This window comes from Cibotium barometz, chromosome 2, assembly GCF_041138505.1.
Source record: "Cibotium barometz isolate CiBa-2024 chromosome 2, ASM4113850v1, whole genome shotgun sequence".
Classification (NCBI taxonomy): domain Eukaryota; kingdom Viridiplantae; phylum Streptophyta; class Polypodiopsida; order Cyatheales; family Cibotiaceae; genus Cibotium; species Cibotium barometz.
In genome coordinates this window covers 75,851,875-75,870,074 of record NC_141047.1, presented here as the reverse complement: position 1 = coordinate 75,870,074, position 18,200 = coordinate 75,851,875, and the positions used below count along the sequence as shown (strand labels likewise).

General features: G+C 43.0%; 1 protein-coding gene across 1 annotated transcript in view; it reads left to right on the top strand.

Annotated features, from left to right (window-relative positions):
• LOC147641477 (NEDD8-specific protease 1-like) overlaps window positions 1-7,267 on the top strand; it is a 103,663-nt gene extending 96,396 nt beyond the window's left edge. Inside the window, exons 2-4 of the mRNA XM_086821801.1 lie at window positions 6,226-6,308; window positions 6,402-6,493; window positions 6,589-7,267. Of these exons, the coding sequence (XP_086677927.1) occupies window positions 6,226-6,308; window positions 6,402-6,493; window positions 6,589-6,836 (423 nt within the window). The 3' untranslated portion in view covers window positions 6,837-7,267. The remainder of the gene's footprint in view (window positions 1-6,225; window positions 6,309-6,401; window positions 6,494-6,588) is intronic.
• Window positions 7,268-18,200: the final 10,933 nt, after the last annotated feature.

Below are 18,200 nucleotides of genomic sequence, written 5' to 3'. Positions count from 1 at the left end.
AAAGCACCCAATCACCCAAATCAAAAACCAATGATCGACGGTGAAGGTTTGCTGCTTTCCTTTGTTTCTCTCGAGTCCTTTGAAGAGCCAACTAAAAGTATCAAACGATCCTTTGCACCACTAAAAGTATCAAACTTTATTGCAGCACCACCCTCTTTATAATCTTTTGGCTTCTCGTTGCAGCACCACCCTCTTTATAATCTTTTGGCTTCTCGCTTGGAACAAGATTATCATAGGGATGTGGTTTGAGAAAAGGATTGCCCACAGCATTAGACCCCATGTCCATCATACCACCTCCCATACCAGGCATACCAAAAGCACTTCCGCCACCACCACCATAAGTTCCATACATACCTGGCTGCATATCATAGCTCCCAGTCATGCCCATGTTGGGTACACCCGTCATGGAATGAAAGACAGAGCCTCCGCCAAAGTAACCAGGATGAGAAGTATTAGCAGGGTTTCCATAGGTAGGTGGGGGAAAAGAAGAAGAAGAATCAGGGTATGGCTGAAAATTTGGGTAGATGGGAGCCGAATGTTGAGGCTTAGCTTTCTTCTCAGACCCGTGCTTCCGTGGTTTAGAATTAGCTTTGAAGTTTTGTGGAAAATGCGAGTCTTTCGCGAGTTTCATTAATCCCTCCATGAAGCTCTGCATCTTTGCTTCATAGGTGGCATCATCATCTTCAACTTCTGGCATATCGGGAGGTATTTCTTGCTCGCTTTCGTGGTCTTCTTCGAAGTAGTCGTTCTCTTCTGAAGATAAATCCTTCATCTCCGCACTAGTTCCAGCCATAGTATTAAATGTGTACCACAGGCTCGCTCTCTTGAAAAAGTGACAATGGAATCCCGACAATGGAACCTTGAAACCGGCCTTCGAAAACTTGACGGGCAGTGAGCACAACTTAATCACACTTAAAACTCTTTATGAACTGGAATAATAAACTTGGAGAAAGAAGAAGAAAAAGAGGTGGAGCTAGAGCGCTCCTACACAAGAGACCAATAGGCCCCAAAGCGTGGCGCCCCCGGCAGGTATTTATTTATCACTTGAAGTCAGCGTAGCCCTTGTACAATTTCCGAGAAGAAATCTCCTTGCTTCACGTAGAAGGAATCTCCTTGAAACTTTCACCCAGATTTGTGTTGTGTCATACAAGAGCCTTGGCCCTCTTTTTATACAAGCTTGGGGTGAAAAAGCATAGCTTTTCCCCCTTTAGAAAAAAAAAACTTCTATGAGTGCTTTTCTTCTCTCTAAAAAAAAAAAACTCTTCAAATGCTTTTTCTTTTTTTTTCTTTTTTTTTTAAATAAAAAGAATTTACATGGCGATGCGTTTATTTTTTTTGGATTCCACGCTGCTTTTTTTTTCTCTTCGCGTTTTTGCTGCCCGGCGTTTCTCTCTGTGTGTTTTTGGAGGTTTGCGTGTGCACTAGCTCGCCTGCTTGAGTTGCAGTCCAGCCGCCTCAGCAGTCAGCGCCTGTGCCATGTCAGCCGCCACGTCACTTGGCAGCCGCCTCAGCCACATCAGTGCCTGTGCCACGTCACCTGGGCTGCGTTGGCTGTTGGCCGGCTATTGCTGCGCAGGGCTTCTACTTGGCTGCTCCTGGCTGTGCCACGTGGCAGCGCCACGTCTCCTAGACTGCTGCCCGTCTGCTGCACTACAGGGCTGTACCCTTGGCCACCTCTATGCTGCCCCACAAGATGCCTTGAGTGCCCAACAAAAGAGAAGAGGTCTCAGTTGCTGCACCTGCAACATGGTAAGAGAAATACCCAAAAACACATACATGCACATGTACAAACATATGAGCATGCACACACATGCACACACACACACACCAAGCATGTATCTGCACCCACACACGTGTACAAACTTACACATTCACATACATAGTAAAACATGATCAATGAATGTTAAACATGCTTAAACATAATCATAGTGCTTAAGAAAAGAGGTCAAATACTCAGTCTTGTAACAAGTCATGTACTTGGAAGCACCACTATCAAGAATCCACTCCCGAGTATCCCTGGCGCGGTGAAGCCAACTACCTCCTCGCTCGAAGAAGATGAAGCATCTGTGTCCAAAATCTCCAAGTGCACAAAGGCGGGAGTCTTTGCAGCTGAAGCTGAAGAACGAGCACTCTTCCTAGTATTCTGCTTAGGACATTTTCTCCAATAGTGGCCTTTCTCGCCACAATCGTTACAGGTCCGCTCAGCCTTTAGTTTCTCACGACCTGAATCGGGCTTCTTCTCAGAAGACTTTCCTTTGCCCTTATTGTTGTTGTTGTTATGGCCTTTCGACCGCTGGCCAGTCAAGGTCTCAGAACCAACGCCCTGCGGAGGGTTCGTAAAACACTTTTCCTGGTCCAAGACCATAAGCATAAGCTCCTCTCATGTGATGGTGCTGAGCCTGCCATTGGTGATCAAAGAGGAGTAAAATGCTGAGTACTGAGAGGGCAAATACATGATCTCTGAAGATATCTCCTTCCTAGCTTGAGGAACCTCCTGCTGAAGAGCTTGCAACTTGTTGATGTGCTCTTGCATCGTCGAAGACTTTGCAGGATTCATCACCCGCATCTGCACTTCCAAGGAGATCCGCTTCATGGGTAATACCCTGTTATACAGAGAAGCCAAATGCTGCCAAATCCCTCTGGCCAGCGTCATATGCTTTATATGATTAATCACCTGTGGTGTGCAATTAAGGAAGATGAAAGAACGCACACGGGCATTGACACGATCCCACAACTGTGCGTGAGCCTCCGGTTCTTTCTGAGTAGAGGGTAGCAACTCCCCGTCCTCCAACTCCGACCGTGGAACACCAACCACAATGAAATCAGCCAAGTCATAAGACTCCAAGACAGACTCCATCATTACCTTCCATATGCGGTAGTTGTTTCTGTCCAACTGTCGATCCACCGGCAACGTGGGGAGTGTAGGGAACTTCACGTGCTTCTCAGCCATCTCAAGCAAGTCTGCCATCTCAAGCGTTCACAAGGTCTTGGGAAGGGAGGGTGGGTGGGAAAAAAAAATGAAGAAGAGGCTGCAAATAGTATGCAAGGTGGCTGTCCAACGGTGATGGCCGCCTTCTACCTAATCTCCAAGTCTCGAACAGCCCAATCAATCTCCAATCAGCACCACAAATCAGCGAATCCTCAAGGTCCCATTGTCTCCAAGCTTCGGGCTCTCAGAATGCAGAGCGGAAATGAAGACAACTGCTGCAGAGAGAAAAACGCAGATGAGAGAGGGAGAGAAGCTGTATAACCTCGCTATATACACTGGAAAATCCAGAAATGATACAATGGAAGTGTGGGGGGCCAAGGCCAATTTATGTGGCCCCAGGTTGCTGGTCGGCCAGCCCATAAACAGCCGACAGCAGCATGGATGCTCACAGCCAAGTAAAAATCAGTTGGCCAGCACTGAGGCTCAAGTCGGGTAGCATCAGATCAGTCGGCTAGAAGATATAGCCGACAACCCTTCCACAACTAGAAAAAATGGGAAAATGGAAAGTGAGGAAAAATGGGGGAACACCTAAAATGGGCGGGCACACCCACAACAGAGGCTTTGGCTACTAACAGCAGAAGGGGCGGCAATGGAAACCTGCACAGCATTTAATGCTAAAAAGGCATTTTTTGTCCATAAAAACAGGCCGACAACATCTGTATGAACCGACCAGCAGCAAAACATCATATATAAGCAGTCGCCTGTTCTCAGTGTAAATCATCATTCATCAAATCAGTGTACAAGCAGTTCAAGAGCACTTATGTGTGCCTAGGGCCTCCGGCTTCTTGTGCATACATTCAGCAGTCAGCGCTTTATTGTGCTAGAGTTCTCAAGGCCTCTGCGAAGAGCATTCTTCAGCATTCAGCCAGCATATGTGCATCCCTCAGTTTTGGGTTTGCATAGTGGTCATCGAAGAGCTATTCAAAGGAGCTTGGAAATCATATGGTTCAATCTACTTCGTCCTTGCATCTTTCATACTCAATTGTACAAAGTTCTCCAAAGAAATATAATTAAATACTCTTGCTTGCATGGGAGGCGGGGGGGGGGGGGGGGGGGGGGGGGGGGGCTTTCAGTGGGTAATTGGGATCCAATACTGTGTCGACTCTATCTTCTCTTTGTCTTCTCTTATCTCTCAAATAAAATGGAATTGCATAAATTCACGGGTATAAATAAGGCTTTGTTGCACGTTATGACAATCAACCTATTACATGCTAGAATAGCCCTAGTAGATTGTATTGGATCACTTGGTTCCTGTCCTCATGTGTAAGCCTAACGTACGGGGAATCTGGATCATACTGAAATGGAGGGAGCCGGTCCATCTGTAATCCATGTGCTTGAAACCTGGTGAGTACTGTGCCATACCAAGATGAATGCTCTCCTCCGGTCGCTATCTCCTGTGCTGACTGTAGTGCGAGTTGGGGGAGTCGAAGTGGATCCATCTCCCTCACTCTCTGTATATAAGTGGCTATCTGGAAGAGGGCCAAACATTGCCTCTTCAATAAGGCTAGAGCTGCATATCCTCTAGTGAGTCTATCCTCTGTTGCATGTCTCATAAGTAAGCGGGGACTAGTGAAGGTAGCTCCGAGATAGACATAGGAGTGCACCACCTCAAATCTTGCTACCCTTGTAAGTGTCTATGTACGGCTTGCAACTGGGTAGGAGGTGTGGAATACCATAACCTTGGTTTTCTCAAGGCATTGTATCAAAAGCTTTGCGTACCCAAACTCCAAGCACTCTATCTACTGCAAATAGATGAAATCAAATCAGTCTCAACAACCTTGAGACCCTGTGCTCAAACAAGAGTAAAAAAACACAAAAAAAGGAGAATCTCCACAGTATCAAAACACCTTGTTGGACTCTACAGCCACCTCTGTAGATGTCCTTCAAACACCAATCTACAGTTGAGACAAGTCTTTGGGTTGTACCAAGTTCCAACTTCCAACGGAGATGCAATCAGAGTTATTGTGCTTGCCTCTGCAACCTTCAGTTGACTCTCTGATTCTCAAGCACTCCGTCTGCTCTGGTCCAGCACAAACCTGCTCACACTGCATACCTCTTCAATGGGAGAATGCTTGCTCTTCTCTTCTCCTTCACTCTGGCATTCTATGCGCTCCTTAGCCAAAAAACTGTTTTTTCCCCAACAAACAGACACCACTCTTCCTTTCTAAAATGAAACTACCACCGGTCGCTTGCTTTCCTTTTTCATTATCTAGATTTCTCCCTGTGCTTCTTCATGCACAATTACCTTTTTAGCAAGCGTATGGCCTACCCATACATTCTAGCCGTTTGGTTTCAAACAATGGTGACCGTCCTTGCCAACAAAGGCTCAGCCCAAGCTACATTGGATATACTTATTTATCATCTTTGCATAGGGCACAAATATCCCCTCACACCGTGACCTCTTCATAGTCCTGTGATGATCTCTGCAGCCCCGTGCCAGTGATGTCCAGCTCTTGTAGTGTGATATGGTCGTCCAGATCGAGTAGTGGGACGTGTTGACTCCCTGTCCTGGCATTGAAGTCTAGGACTTCCCCCAGCGATGAGAACTCCATAATATCCCCATATAATGGTAAGTACGGTGATTAGCCATGCTGTGCGGCATAAGGGGAGTGGGACGGTGCAAAATAACACATAGGAATGTGGATGACTCTGTCACCGCTAAGTTGTAGCCGCACCCAAAGATACCTTGCATCCTCGTCCTTCCAGACGAGGGTGAGAATCTGTCGGAGATGGGATATAAAAAGGACAGCTACCCCTCCTAAGCCACGTACTCCTGATGTGCGGGTCTCGCCTCGGAAAGCTGACTCCCACTCATACCCGGCTATGTATGGTAAGCCCCTCTCAGGGTTCTGATGAGTCACTATATAGAAAATGACATCCTTGCTTGTGAGAATCTCGCTTAAACCTCCTGCATTTGACCACAGGGTGCCATTGCAGTTCCATACTGCTAACCTCTGGTGTTTGGTCTCATAGACCGCCGCGTCCCTATTGAGAGAGAGAGAGAGCCTTGTTCTTTATGATTCCAGAATAACCGTGCCTAACTTGGGCACCTTTCTGGCCCAATAAGTACCACATCTGCATCTGAACTTGCCGAAAAACTGGCTGATTGTATCTTCTTGGCACTTACCTGAGTGATGCACGTTACAATAACAGCATGATCTGTTTTCTTCTTGCACACAGATACACTCTTCAAAAGTGTAGATGAAGGATAAATTTTCAGTCTTTTACATGTGTAGGTGGTGATGTTTGCAATAAATGATAATGATGATGTGAATGCTGCGGGCGGCGGATGCCATTGGTCATTACTTGTCTACTACAGGTGCTCTCTTGCCTTACGGTGGCTGCTTATGATTTGGGTCGTGTTGCCTTCTGTTGTATGATGTGAACAAACTGCTGGTTATGTTTTTTCCAGAAAGCTCAACAGATTTGAGCACTATGACAGTATGGGTGGGATGAATGCTGGAGAGGCGAAGGAGTTTGTGTCTACCATCAAAAAGTTTGTGGGTAAAGGCTCACTTTTATCAATGATACTCTAAGAAGGGTGGTCAAAGGTGTCGACAATCGCAAACATTTCGTACCCCATCTATCTGTTTATGCAGGTTCAGATGGTGCATATGCAATGTTTGAGGAGGCTTGGACTCCTCATCAGGAAAATGGTTATGACTGTGGTGTGTATGTGATGGCTATAGCCCAGGTCCTCTGCCAAGCCTATGCAAATGGACTGGCTGGATCTACTGAGTGCAGAGCGCTTCTTAAGGAAAAAGTAACCCCTTCTGCAGTAAGTCAGATGAGGGAAAGTGTGTTAAGTCTTATATTATCACTAGCTGAGGGGCAAAATAGGTCTTAATTCTCGCAATACAGCCTCATGCTAGCTTAATCTCTTTAATCTAAACTCGAGATGGTTCAATTCCACACTGCAGTTTTAGGTAGGTGGTGGTGGTGGTTATCATAGCACCAATTATCAGCTGTCTTCAGAGTATATTGAGGTTCAATCTTTCTAGAGGAAATAGATAGAGAAAATTATAAGGTATATATATATATTGAGAAGATATGTAAACAAGCAATTGCAGGTGGGCCTAAAATAACGATAACGTTCCAAATTATAGAAGCGTAGGGCTTGCCACCGAAAATATCACGAGTTACATGAAATACTTTGTAATTATATCTTGAGATTGCTTGTAATTAAAAGTGTAGAGATTGCCACCTAAAAATACATTTTCCTCGTGCTACTCATACATTCAATGTGTGTCTTAATCATATATAAAAAATACCTTTAATTCACCAAGGCAAATAGTATTGTTCAATTTATTAGAGTATCAATCTACGCACGCATTATTTTGTACACACTTAGATTGATGCTTACAAAGTCTGTGCCATAAGGTTTATAACTATATACTATGTGCTAGAACTTGTGGTAGTGCATGCACCAGTAGAAGAGACCGTGATTGATAGATGTTAGAATTTTTAGGTGACATACCATACAAAACATGTCGTGGGTGCTTCAAAGTCGTCAACTTGATTTATTTATTGAAACAAATGTTGAAAGAATAGTTGATACTATCAAACAATTTCGCATGTTATTGTGCTTACATACATGCTTATTTTTGTAGTGTGAGATTACTTTAAAATTTAAACAATGTGTAATCAAATAGCGGCCGGTAATCAAGGTAGATAGTATTCTCATCAACATTTAAGCTTGCTAACAGAGAAGGTGCTTTTGTTGGTGATCCATGGCACTTGGATGCAATCAAAAGAGAAAATTAGCTCCCAAGTGGTAGGAAGAGTACGGAAGTGGTAGGTTTGAGTAGATGTGTGGTGGCTTAATTTTGCCATTGTTTTAGTTTGAAAAGGTGGAACGTGGCCAAAAGGGTGGACAACCACCCTTTAAACTTTACCTTTAGGACATCTATCCTTTTGGATATGGTAATAGGGTGAGCTTCCCCTCCCCTCTCCCCTTTCCTTTTTGACACACTTTTTTTTTTCGTTTTGATCACATTTTTGATGCATCAAAAAACAATCAAAAGGGTGAAATTTTATGCGTCCTTTCTTTTGACACATTTTTGATGGACTTGCTCTTTTATGAAAGTCAGAACGTGTGTCTCATAGTAAACTGAGCATCTAAGTATGTAATTCTCCTTAGACTTGATCCCCTTGGTACTATGTTGTGTGATATATGTCCCATTCTCTCCTTGTTTCGATTTAAAGCTCGTGTGTTGCCAAATGGTTATCCTCATGGTGTGGGGCATGTGTGTATGGAGATAAATGAGCCTCTCAATGAAACCATTCCCAATGATGCTCTCCATGTAGGATTGAAGCTTCAAGCAAAGCTCGATTGGAGTTATGCATGTCTGGTCTATTGTGTATGAAGTCTATGCAGATCTAGATTCATAATGCATTTGGATGTCGTTGCGGTTCCTCAGCTGTTCAAAATGAGGGCTATGACATCACCTAAGAAAGCCCCCTAGGTGCATGAACCCTACCAGTCAAAGGACTCATATATGATACCATCACTCCCAAGATAATCTCATGTGGAAAGTGGAGCTCCTATAACAAGAGGTTGTGAGTTGGGACCGAGTCAAAAACATTAGAGAGAGAGAGGAACTAAGTGAAGGAGAAACTTCACTATGGGAAGAGAGAGAGAGAGAGAGAGAGAGAAAGAGAGAAAGCGCTTCTTTCAACTCCATTGAACAAAACGTAGGAGAAAGTTTTTGATTTTTTAATCATTAATAGAGAAGAGGAAGAGTCAAAGAAAGGCCTTCTAGGTGACATAGTGTGAACTAAGGACATGTTACAGGTAGTGAATTGGGATCTCACGGCAATGGCAAGGTGGGTGTGCGTGTTGAAAGGTGATGGGTGTTGGTGGTGCTAGGGGTGAGAAGGGGAAATTTCTTGATGATGAGAGGCATGGGTTGAATTAGCGGTGTGTAAATCTAGCTGGCACCGGTAAAAGCAATAGAGGGGCAAGCAAGGTGTGATGCAATGCACAAGTTGCTGCAAATCACATGATAAGGGTATTGTGGTAAGGTATCACGTGCGGATGACGAGGTTTTATTGGCTTGATGATGAGGGGTTAGAATACCATCTCGTGGTAATGTGAAGCTGGCATGGGGTAATTGTTATGTGTTGTGGGAACTTGCCCTCCTCTCTTGGGTGTGGAAGCTGCACTAAGCTAGATATATCCAATATGTGTGTAATTGTGATACCTTGAAAAAGGGATATATAAGGTGGAAGGGCTAAGGGACCTTGGTGTCCACATGCACTCTTTTGGGGATATTAGCCCTCGTGTTGTTCATCTAGGCTCAAGAACCCCTCCCCGTGGCTTGCACCTTCTTGGCCTACATGATGGTACTATGATTCTTGGATCCTGCTAGTGTGGTGTTGATGGGGAAGATGCATTGAGTGGCTATGCTTGTGCACTTGTTTAACGTAGTGCCCACCATGGGTTGTAAAAGTGTTAACTTAGAAAGTAAACTATGTCTGTTTAGTAAACTACAAAGTAAACTAGGAAGTAAACTATGCCCGCTTGGTAAACTAGGAAGTTTATGAAGATGATTTTTTTTCCAATTTTTTGTAGTTTACTTTACTTGCTTTAGTTTACTTTTTTCGACGGTCGAAAAAGGCGTCACGATTTTTGATTAATGCTATCCATTGATGCCATCAAACAAGGGTCTTTAAGATCCCGTGGGGACTATAAGAATATGGCACAACGGAAAGAGAGATAGCAAAACAAAGCACAATAGACAATGCAATAGATACACAATGGAGAGAATTAAAAATTTTGATTATACTAAAGAGGTACAAGTGATGGTGCTGTGTATCCGTGCGCTCTCAAGTAGAGCTTAGATGCCGATCTAGACAGACTCTCGATGGAGGATGTACTAAGCGTAGAAGGGGGTGGATACTCATGAGCATTGGATACCTTAGCTCATGGCAACCATGTCCATATATAGTACTGTGTAGGTGGTGTGGTACGAGGGTAGTTATACTGCATAGACACGGTTATCGCCCGCGTATCAAGAACGCGGCCCACCGACCACCGACCAATAATGATGGACCTAGTATTCGAGAGAATATTCCAGGGAATATTCCTCATACCGTTGCCTTGGGGGCTCCTGCCCCTGAACCCTCACCAAGGGGGCTGCTAGCCCCCTTGGGACCCCTCGACACTCGGATGATGCCTTGGGTCCTAGCCTAACACTCGTACCCCTGACCATCTCCTAATTATTATCAAGTCACAATAATGAGCCCACCATTGGCGTCTAAGTCGGGGGGTCCCACTAAAGACATATGCACCATGGCTACTCCTCATAATGAGGGCCTAACAAATGTGCATTATACACCAAAGTGAGATATATGCTGAGAGGTGGGCATTGAGTGTATACTAATAGGGACCCCCTCCATGTAGCCCACAACTTCTTGGCTTACACTGTGTGCTTATGTGGGCCAGTGATAGGGTAGGTTGGGTTCCTTGGGGGTGGCTCATGCATTTTCTACAACTCAAATGGAAATAAGAAACATCCTTTGTGTGGGTGATTACTCTAGCCTTAGTGGGGATCATAATTATCAAGAACAAAGTATTTTCCTACGCAAGACCTTAGGTTAAAAGAAATGTCTAGGAGGTTGCCACATCGATCTCCATATTGAGGTTGAAAGGCCGTATATGGGGGGAACTCCCAATTTAGGATAGGCCACACGGAGGTGGAAATGCCATGTGTGGGGTTGACTCCCAATTTGGGATAGGCCACATGGAGGTGTGGAGGTGCATTGAATGAATCAAGGCTTGGTGGCTAATGAATTTTATGCTTTTTGGTACTTGGAGCTGATGCAGAAGTTTAGTGCTGCTCACTCTCTAATTTTCACCTTAAAGGGTATAACAACATGAGCATTTTGAGTTCACTCTTCGAAAGTTGCAATTCGTTCTCCATCCAATTTATCAAGCTCTTGTATAGCTCCATACTTCATTTTGTTTGTTTTGTACTTGCATCCAATTCTAAGTTTACTTCCATTGTTATTTTGGTTTTGGTGTGGCTAAAACACTTGTAGGTGGCACCTCCACATGATTCACGTTCTTTTGTTTCCACTAGGCTTAGTTGACATATTAACACGGGTTTTTTTTCTCTAGATCGTTTGAGCTTCCAAGGGATTTTCAACAATAGTTTCTCTTATATTTTACGTTGTCTTCTTGGGCTACCATTGCTCCCTCCTTGTTGCCCCAAAGGTGTCTTTAGTCTTCTTATCCTAGAACTTTTGTGTCCTCCTAGGGATCCATATCAAAGTGACATCTTGATAATATCCTTGTGCAAGTAGTGTACCTAATAGGTTTGACATCTTGATAATATCCTTGTGCAAGTAGTGTACCTAATAGGTTTGACATGCGGTTGGTGTTTTTTCTTGATAATATCCTTGTGCAAGTAGTGTATCTAATAGGTTTGACATGCGGTTGGTGTTTTTTCTTGAACTGACCCTTTATAGAATGGGGAAGTTGAGGATGAGCTTTCCTTAATTCTACTACCTTTTCTTTCTTTATTGACCTTTGCTTAGGTATCCATAACTCTTGTATTCCTTCATAGTACCTTTGTGACCTTAAGAGGTTTTTAGAAACCCATTCATCTTAGTTGATTATATACAACCATTGTAGGATCTCATTGTAAGAGAAAACAACGTGCGATGTGTATACAAGAGAAGCCTCATAAGCAAAAAAATTTAAAACTCAAATTGCACAATAACAGAGATAGAGAAGAATATTGTATTACTGAAGCGATACAATAAATAACAAATCCCCACACTCGTGTGCTCCTTTGAAGGGAGCTTCGATCGTTGATTTGGAATTGCTAAGATAGACGTTATAAGCTAGTAGAACTGTGTGGAGAAGGGGTTGGCAATGTATCTATATAGGCATGTATACACGGGGCGGCCATGAAATGACTACATAGGTCCACAGTCATAGTTGGTGCCATCATCCGTAGTGTAGACTCGGCCCATAAAGATGACCATGGACCACGTAGGTCCACGATTATGGTCAATGCCACTATCTATAGTGTAGTCTCAGCCCATAAAGATGTACTATAAATTGCAAAAGCAGTATCCCTACCTGCTCTACAGTCATCTAGGCTCATCTTAGGCCCCGTTTGGGCCCCACAATGTCAGGGACCAAGAGTAAAATCTATGTACTCCATGTTTGGACCATTATCTCATAATGGTCCAGTGTAGCATGTAGTCTATTTGGCAATGTGCCAAATCTAATCCAAACCATTTCTACATCTAGCCTCATAGGCTGAGCTAGCTGGTGCCTTAGTGTCTCTACAATATAATAAGGGGATGGAGCATTGATATCCAACAACCCTCCTCAATGTCCACGTGCAAAGCTGAACTACCTGTGTGATCCAATGTTGAGTCAATGAAGATGTTTCTCCATCTGATCCCTGCTAAGAGTCTTTGTGTGGATGTATGCAAAGCTCTCTATTATTGGGTAATAGGCCATCTCAACCTCCTTGAACATGATGAGCTTGCACACAAAGTGATAATGGATCCCAATGTGTTGTACGAGGATGAAACACATGATTATGAGAAATGGCCTTGAAACTTTGGTTGTGCGAGGATGAAACACATGATTTTGAGCAATGGCCTTGAAACTTTGGTTGTTACATTACAATGTTGTTGGTAGGCTGATTCTGCACCACTCCCATATCCTATGTAGAATCCTTCTTAGCCACAATGTCTTACATGATGGAAAGCATGGAGCTTTGTACTCAGCCTTCCATAATCTACAAACTCTGCTTTTGAAATTGAGAACCACAAACCTAGGTGGTTGCTCCATGTATACCTTCTCCTAGAGGTTCCCGTTGAGGAAAGTAGATTTTATATCCATTTGGAGAATAGGCCATCCTCCTTACACTGCCAATGCAAGACCGATGTAGATTGTGGTGAGCCTAGTTGTAGGAGCAAGAGTTTCTTGAAAATCAAAATACTCAACTTGAATTTTGGTGACCAACCGTGCCTTGTACTTTTCCAAAATACCATTAGATCTGTATTTTGCTTTGTAAACCCACTTAATGCCAATTACCTTATGCCTTAGAGGATGATCTATAAGGTACCAAGTGTGGTTTTTCAGGATGGATTCATATTCGTCTTGCATGGTTGCTTCGAATCCCCTTGTGCTTTAACAAATCTGGTAGGCTCCTAAATCTTAAGTGTCTCTGACATAAGACAAAAATTCACAAGATCCTTTTCTTCCTCTAACCTTCTAGATTTGCGAACATCTTGAGGCACATTGTCAATGGTATGCAACCCCAAATCAACAAGTAGCTTGTGTAACCATGCTACCTCACACACTGCCACCGCAGCTCCTCTGTGCTCTGCCTTTGTACTCAACAAGGCAACTATGGGCTGCTTCTTGCTCCTCCATGTCATAGCACCACTCCCCAATGAAAACATAAATCCACTTGTAGATCTCCTGTCTGAGATGCTACTTGCTCAATCTACATCTATGTACCCATATAACTCCAATGGTACACCTGCTACATAAAACAATGCATAATCAACAGTGGCCCTCAAATACCGAAGTGTGCATCGCACATTGTCCAGATGTGGTTTACACAGAACCCGCATATAAACTGGCTCTCTAAGCTAACAGTGTAACTCAAATCTGGCCTGCTGATCGTGACATAGATCAAACTCCCCATAATCATCCTGTACATAGTGGGATCCTCCAACGCATAAGCTACATCCGCACTAAGCTTGCCATTGTGATCTAATGGCACTGAGATTGACTTACAATCAGCCATCCCATACTTGGACATGTCCAATACATACTGTCTCTGTAACAACCAAATACCCTCAGGTGTGCGAATGACCTCAATTCCCAAAAAGTAGCGCAGATCTCCCAAATCCTTCATCTCAAACTTCCTTTTGAGAAGACTTTTCACATGCTCAATCTCATCCAAGTTGTCACCCCCCCCCAACAATAAGATCATCTACATATATGGTGATAATCACAATACCCTTATCACTCTTGCGCATATACAAAGAGTGATTTGCATCTACCATATGAAAACCAATAGTGACATAATACTTAACAATCTTGTCACGCCATGCTCATGGAGCTTTCTTCAGCCCATACAAAGCCTTACAAAGCTTACATACATACTTTCGGTGAGCTTGATCCATATACACTTCTTCTTGGTAAGTCGCCATGTACGAACACATTTTTTACATCCATATGATGTAAAAACCAGCCTTTAGCTACAACCACCACAATCACAACTCTCACAGTTGCCATCTTTACAACCGGGGTAAATGTTTCCTCATAATCAATCCCATGTGTTTGCGCATATACTTTGGTGGCTATCAATCTCGCCTTATACTTATGTTATGCTACCATCACTGTTATGTTTCACCTTGTACACCCACTTACAACCAATATCTTTCTTGCCTTCAGGCAATGGCACCATATCCCAAGTCTCATTTCTATACAATGCATCCATCTCCTCATCCATAGCTTTCTCCCAACACACATTTCCAATAGCCTCATCAAAACACGTAGGTTCTACAACCTGCACAACTTTTGCAATATAAGCATAGTGACGTGCCACATAATCATCATAAGTCAACCTATGCACAAGGTTTTTGACTTTTCCAGATCTTTGTAACTTTGTATTCATGGCTTCCATAGCCTTCTTCACACCAGGTGTCCTCATTGTTGCGGCAATCCCAAGCTCCTCATCATCAAGGCTTATCTCCGAGCCACTAGACTCTCCATCAACAAGAGAATGCCCTGTAGAAATATCAAGCATACCAAGGGGCTCAACCACTTTCTCTTTGCCTTTATGTGATGTACCAATAACATTTCCAGGACTAGTATTATGATGCAGCTTTCCACTCCATGGTCTATTAATAAAACCGTTGGATGAGGTCTCTCTTGGTCCACTCAATAACTGTGATTGTTGACTTGCATTCTGTGCAACCACGTTTCCACTTACATCAGCCCCAACATCATCTTTTTCAATAGCATACCAGGTACTCATCTCATCAAATACAACATCTCTACTTACCCCCCTCAATTCACGTGTAGCAAGATTATAGCATCTATATACCTTTTGCTTAAGGGAATACCCAATAAACACACATTTTTCTGCCTTTGGATCCATCTTGGTACGCAACTCATCTGGCACATGCACATATGTGATACATCCAAAAACTTGCAAGTGACACAAATCTGGTTTCCTGCCAGTAAACTTCTCCTCTGATGTTACATCATGTATGACAGTAGGAGTCCTGTTGATGATATAAACTGCTATAGACATAGCCTTAGCCCAATAGTTATGCGGCATATTCTTCTCTGCCCATCAATGCCCGTGCTATCTCTGCAATGTGCCTATTTTTCGCTTAGAAACTCCATTTTGCTGTGGAGTGTATCTACATGTAAATTGTCTCTAAATGCCATTCTTTTGTAAGAATTCAGAGAACTCATTGGAGAAGTATTCTCCCCCTCCGTCTGACCTTAGGCACTTCACATGCTTTCCTATCTGTTTTTCAGCCCCATCACTCTGAAATTCTGAAAATGAGTGAACACTTCACTCTTCTCCTTCATGAAATACATCCACACTTTACTCGTGTGGTCATCAATGAATGTTACGTAGTATCCATAGCCACCCATAGACATAGTTTTCATAGGATCCCATACATCTGAATGCATAACATCTATACATTCTTGCTTACATTTCTGTCATGTGGAAATACATGCTTTGTTTGCTTTCCAAATTGACATGCTTCACATACTTTTTGCAAACCTTCAACTTTAAACTTAGGCAGCTCTGTCACAATTTCTTTAGTCTGCTTAGACTTCATTCTTTGCACATTTACATGCCCAATTCTCTTATGCCAAATGTTTGTATCTGCAACAACTCCTGAACCATTTGCAAACATTGCAGCACTCACTTCAAGAATATTTACATTCAATGTAAACATCCTGGGCCCACTATGTTGCCTTTTACAACCAACTTACACTTATCTTTTTTAAAGTCTTCTACATAATAACCATCATGGTTAAACTTGACCTGCAAACCTTGCTTAATCATCTAGCCAACAAAAACCAGATTCTTTGTAATGTTCGGAATATGAAGTACATTTTCAAGGTACTTGCATAGACAATGGCACATCTCCAACATGGGCAATTGGATGAGCAGTGTTATCCCCTGTTTCAACAAAACCTGGTCTTTCAAGACTCTTCATTTCCTTGAACCACTCACCATGACTTGCCATGTGGTTCAGAGCACCTGAATCAACATACCATACATCATCCTTACATGCTGCTACATCATTTCCAGACATAGCATTAACCACATGTTGCATAATAAACAACCTCTCATTATCCTCATTATTTTTGCTAGAGGATGCATAGTTGTTTTGCTGCACTTTTCCATTTCCGTGAACCACTCACCATGACTTGCCATGTGGTTCAGAGCACCTGAATCAACATACCATACATCATCCTTACATGCTGCTACATCATTTCCAGACATAGCATTAACCACATGTTGCATAATAAACAACCTCTCATTATCCTCATTATTTTTGCTAGAGGATGCATAGTTGTTTTGCTGCACTTTTCCATTTTGCATGTCACTCTGCTTCTTATAGCAATCTGTCTGCACATGTCCAGGCTTACTATAATAAAAACAACCTCGTGTATTATTATGTTGCCTTTGCCAATTTACCACGACCTCTTTGACTCCCCCTGCCTCTAAACTGGCCCCTTCCACCTGTGTATTGTTGTTGCGAATCCTGGGACTGTTTTGCTATTTTGCTGACCATAATTCTGATTACCTGTTCGGCCACCACCTTGGCCATATTCGCGACCTCTATCTCTTTCTCTACTTGAACTTGTATAGAAGGCCTGTCGCTTTGAATTATTTTTGTTTTGTGAATACTGTTGATCTTCACCCAAATTCTTCTCTTCAATGATCAACATTGACACCAAATCTGTGAACTTAGGAATGTTCTCCGAAGTTTGAATAGACATCTTGAATGCCTTGTATTGTGGCCCGAGACCACATAGACACACTTCCACCTTATCATCATCATCAATAGAGACACAAATTGATGCAAGGGATTCCACAATGCCCTTGATCTTCAAGGCATAATCATTCATAGCCATATTTTTCTTCTCCATAGTATGAAGCTCATTCTTCAACTGAATCTTTTGTGCCTTGGTGTTGGAGCTTCACCAAGGTGTCCCATGCCTCCTTAGGTGACTTGGCATCCTGTATATGATCAATCATGGTGTCCTGTATACTAATAGAAAGCCAATACATGACTTTCCTTGCTCCTTGATTCCAATCCTTATATTCTTTGACATCTACAATAGTTGGATTAATCTCTGGTATCTCCGGTGTCTCCTCATGTTCACCTTCAATGTAGTCCTAGGCAGTAACCTTTTCCCATCAGGAAATTGGTTAATCTAAACCTCCAAGCATGGAAGTTGTTCTTGTCAAGCTTCTCTACAATAATTTGGTTTATTACATCATTCGAAATCTTTTCTACAACACAAATTTACCAAAAACAACACTGCACACAGGCTGTTCTATTCTCTACACAGTGGTACTACACTGCATCGAAGCTGCCATAGCCAGTGACCTAGATTTGCATACATACACTCAATGACAACTTTGAGACTTCTTTGTAGTACACACAATGTCTGTACAACCAAACGCCCTTCCTGCAGTTCTAAAAATAGAGTTCTACACACAGAGAATCAAAACTTACTCGCAGTGAACGCATTATGAGAGCTGAAAAACGGAGGTCCCAACGCGCCCGAAATGTGTTTTTGGCTCAAAAAATATTATCCAGTGGACTATATAGTTGCCCTTTATCTCTGCTCCCATGAAGAAATCTCCTCAATCGGAGTTCGTTTGTTGGTGCCTCCTGAAGAGCTCCCGACATGGGTGTAGTAGCCAACACAAAGGGGGAAGCGTAGATGAAGCTCTTACCCTTGTACCGCTTCCTGTGTAGAATCAGAGGAGCACATGATTATGACATGCCCAGCATATGCACACATACGGGCTGACTTTGATATCCCTTTACAGGGGCCACTTTACCAGTTTTTGACCACTACTCCTATATCGAGTTAGGGGCTCTCATCACCCGCATGTTACGCTTTCGGGAGAACCACGCTGCATAGATCGTTCTTTCACCGTAGCTACCCTTTCCTACC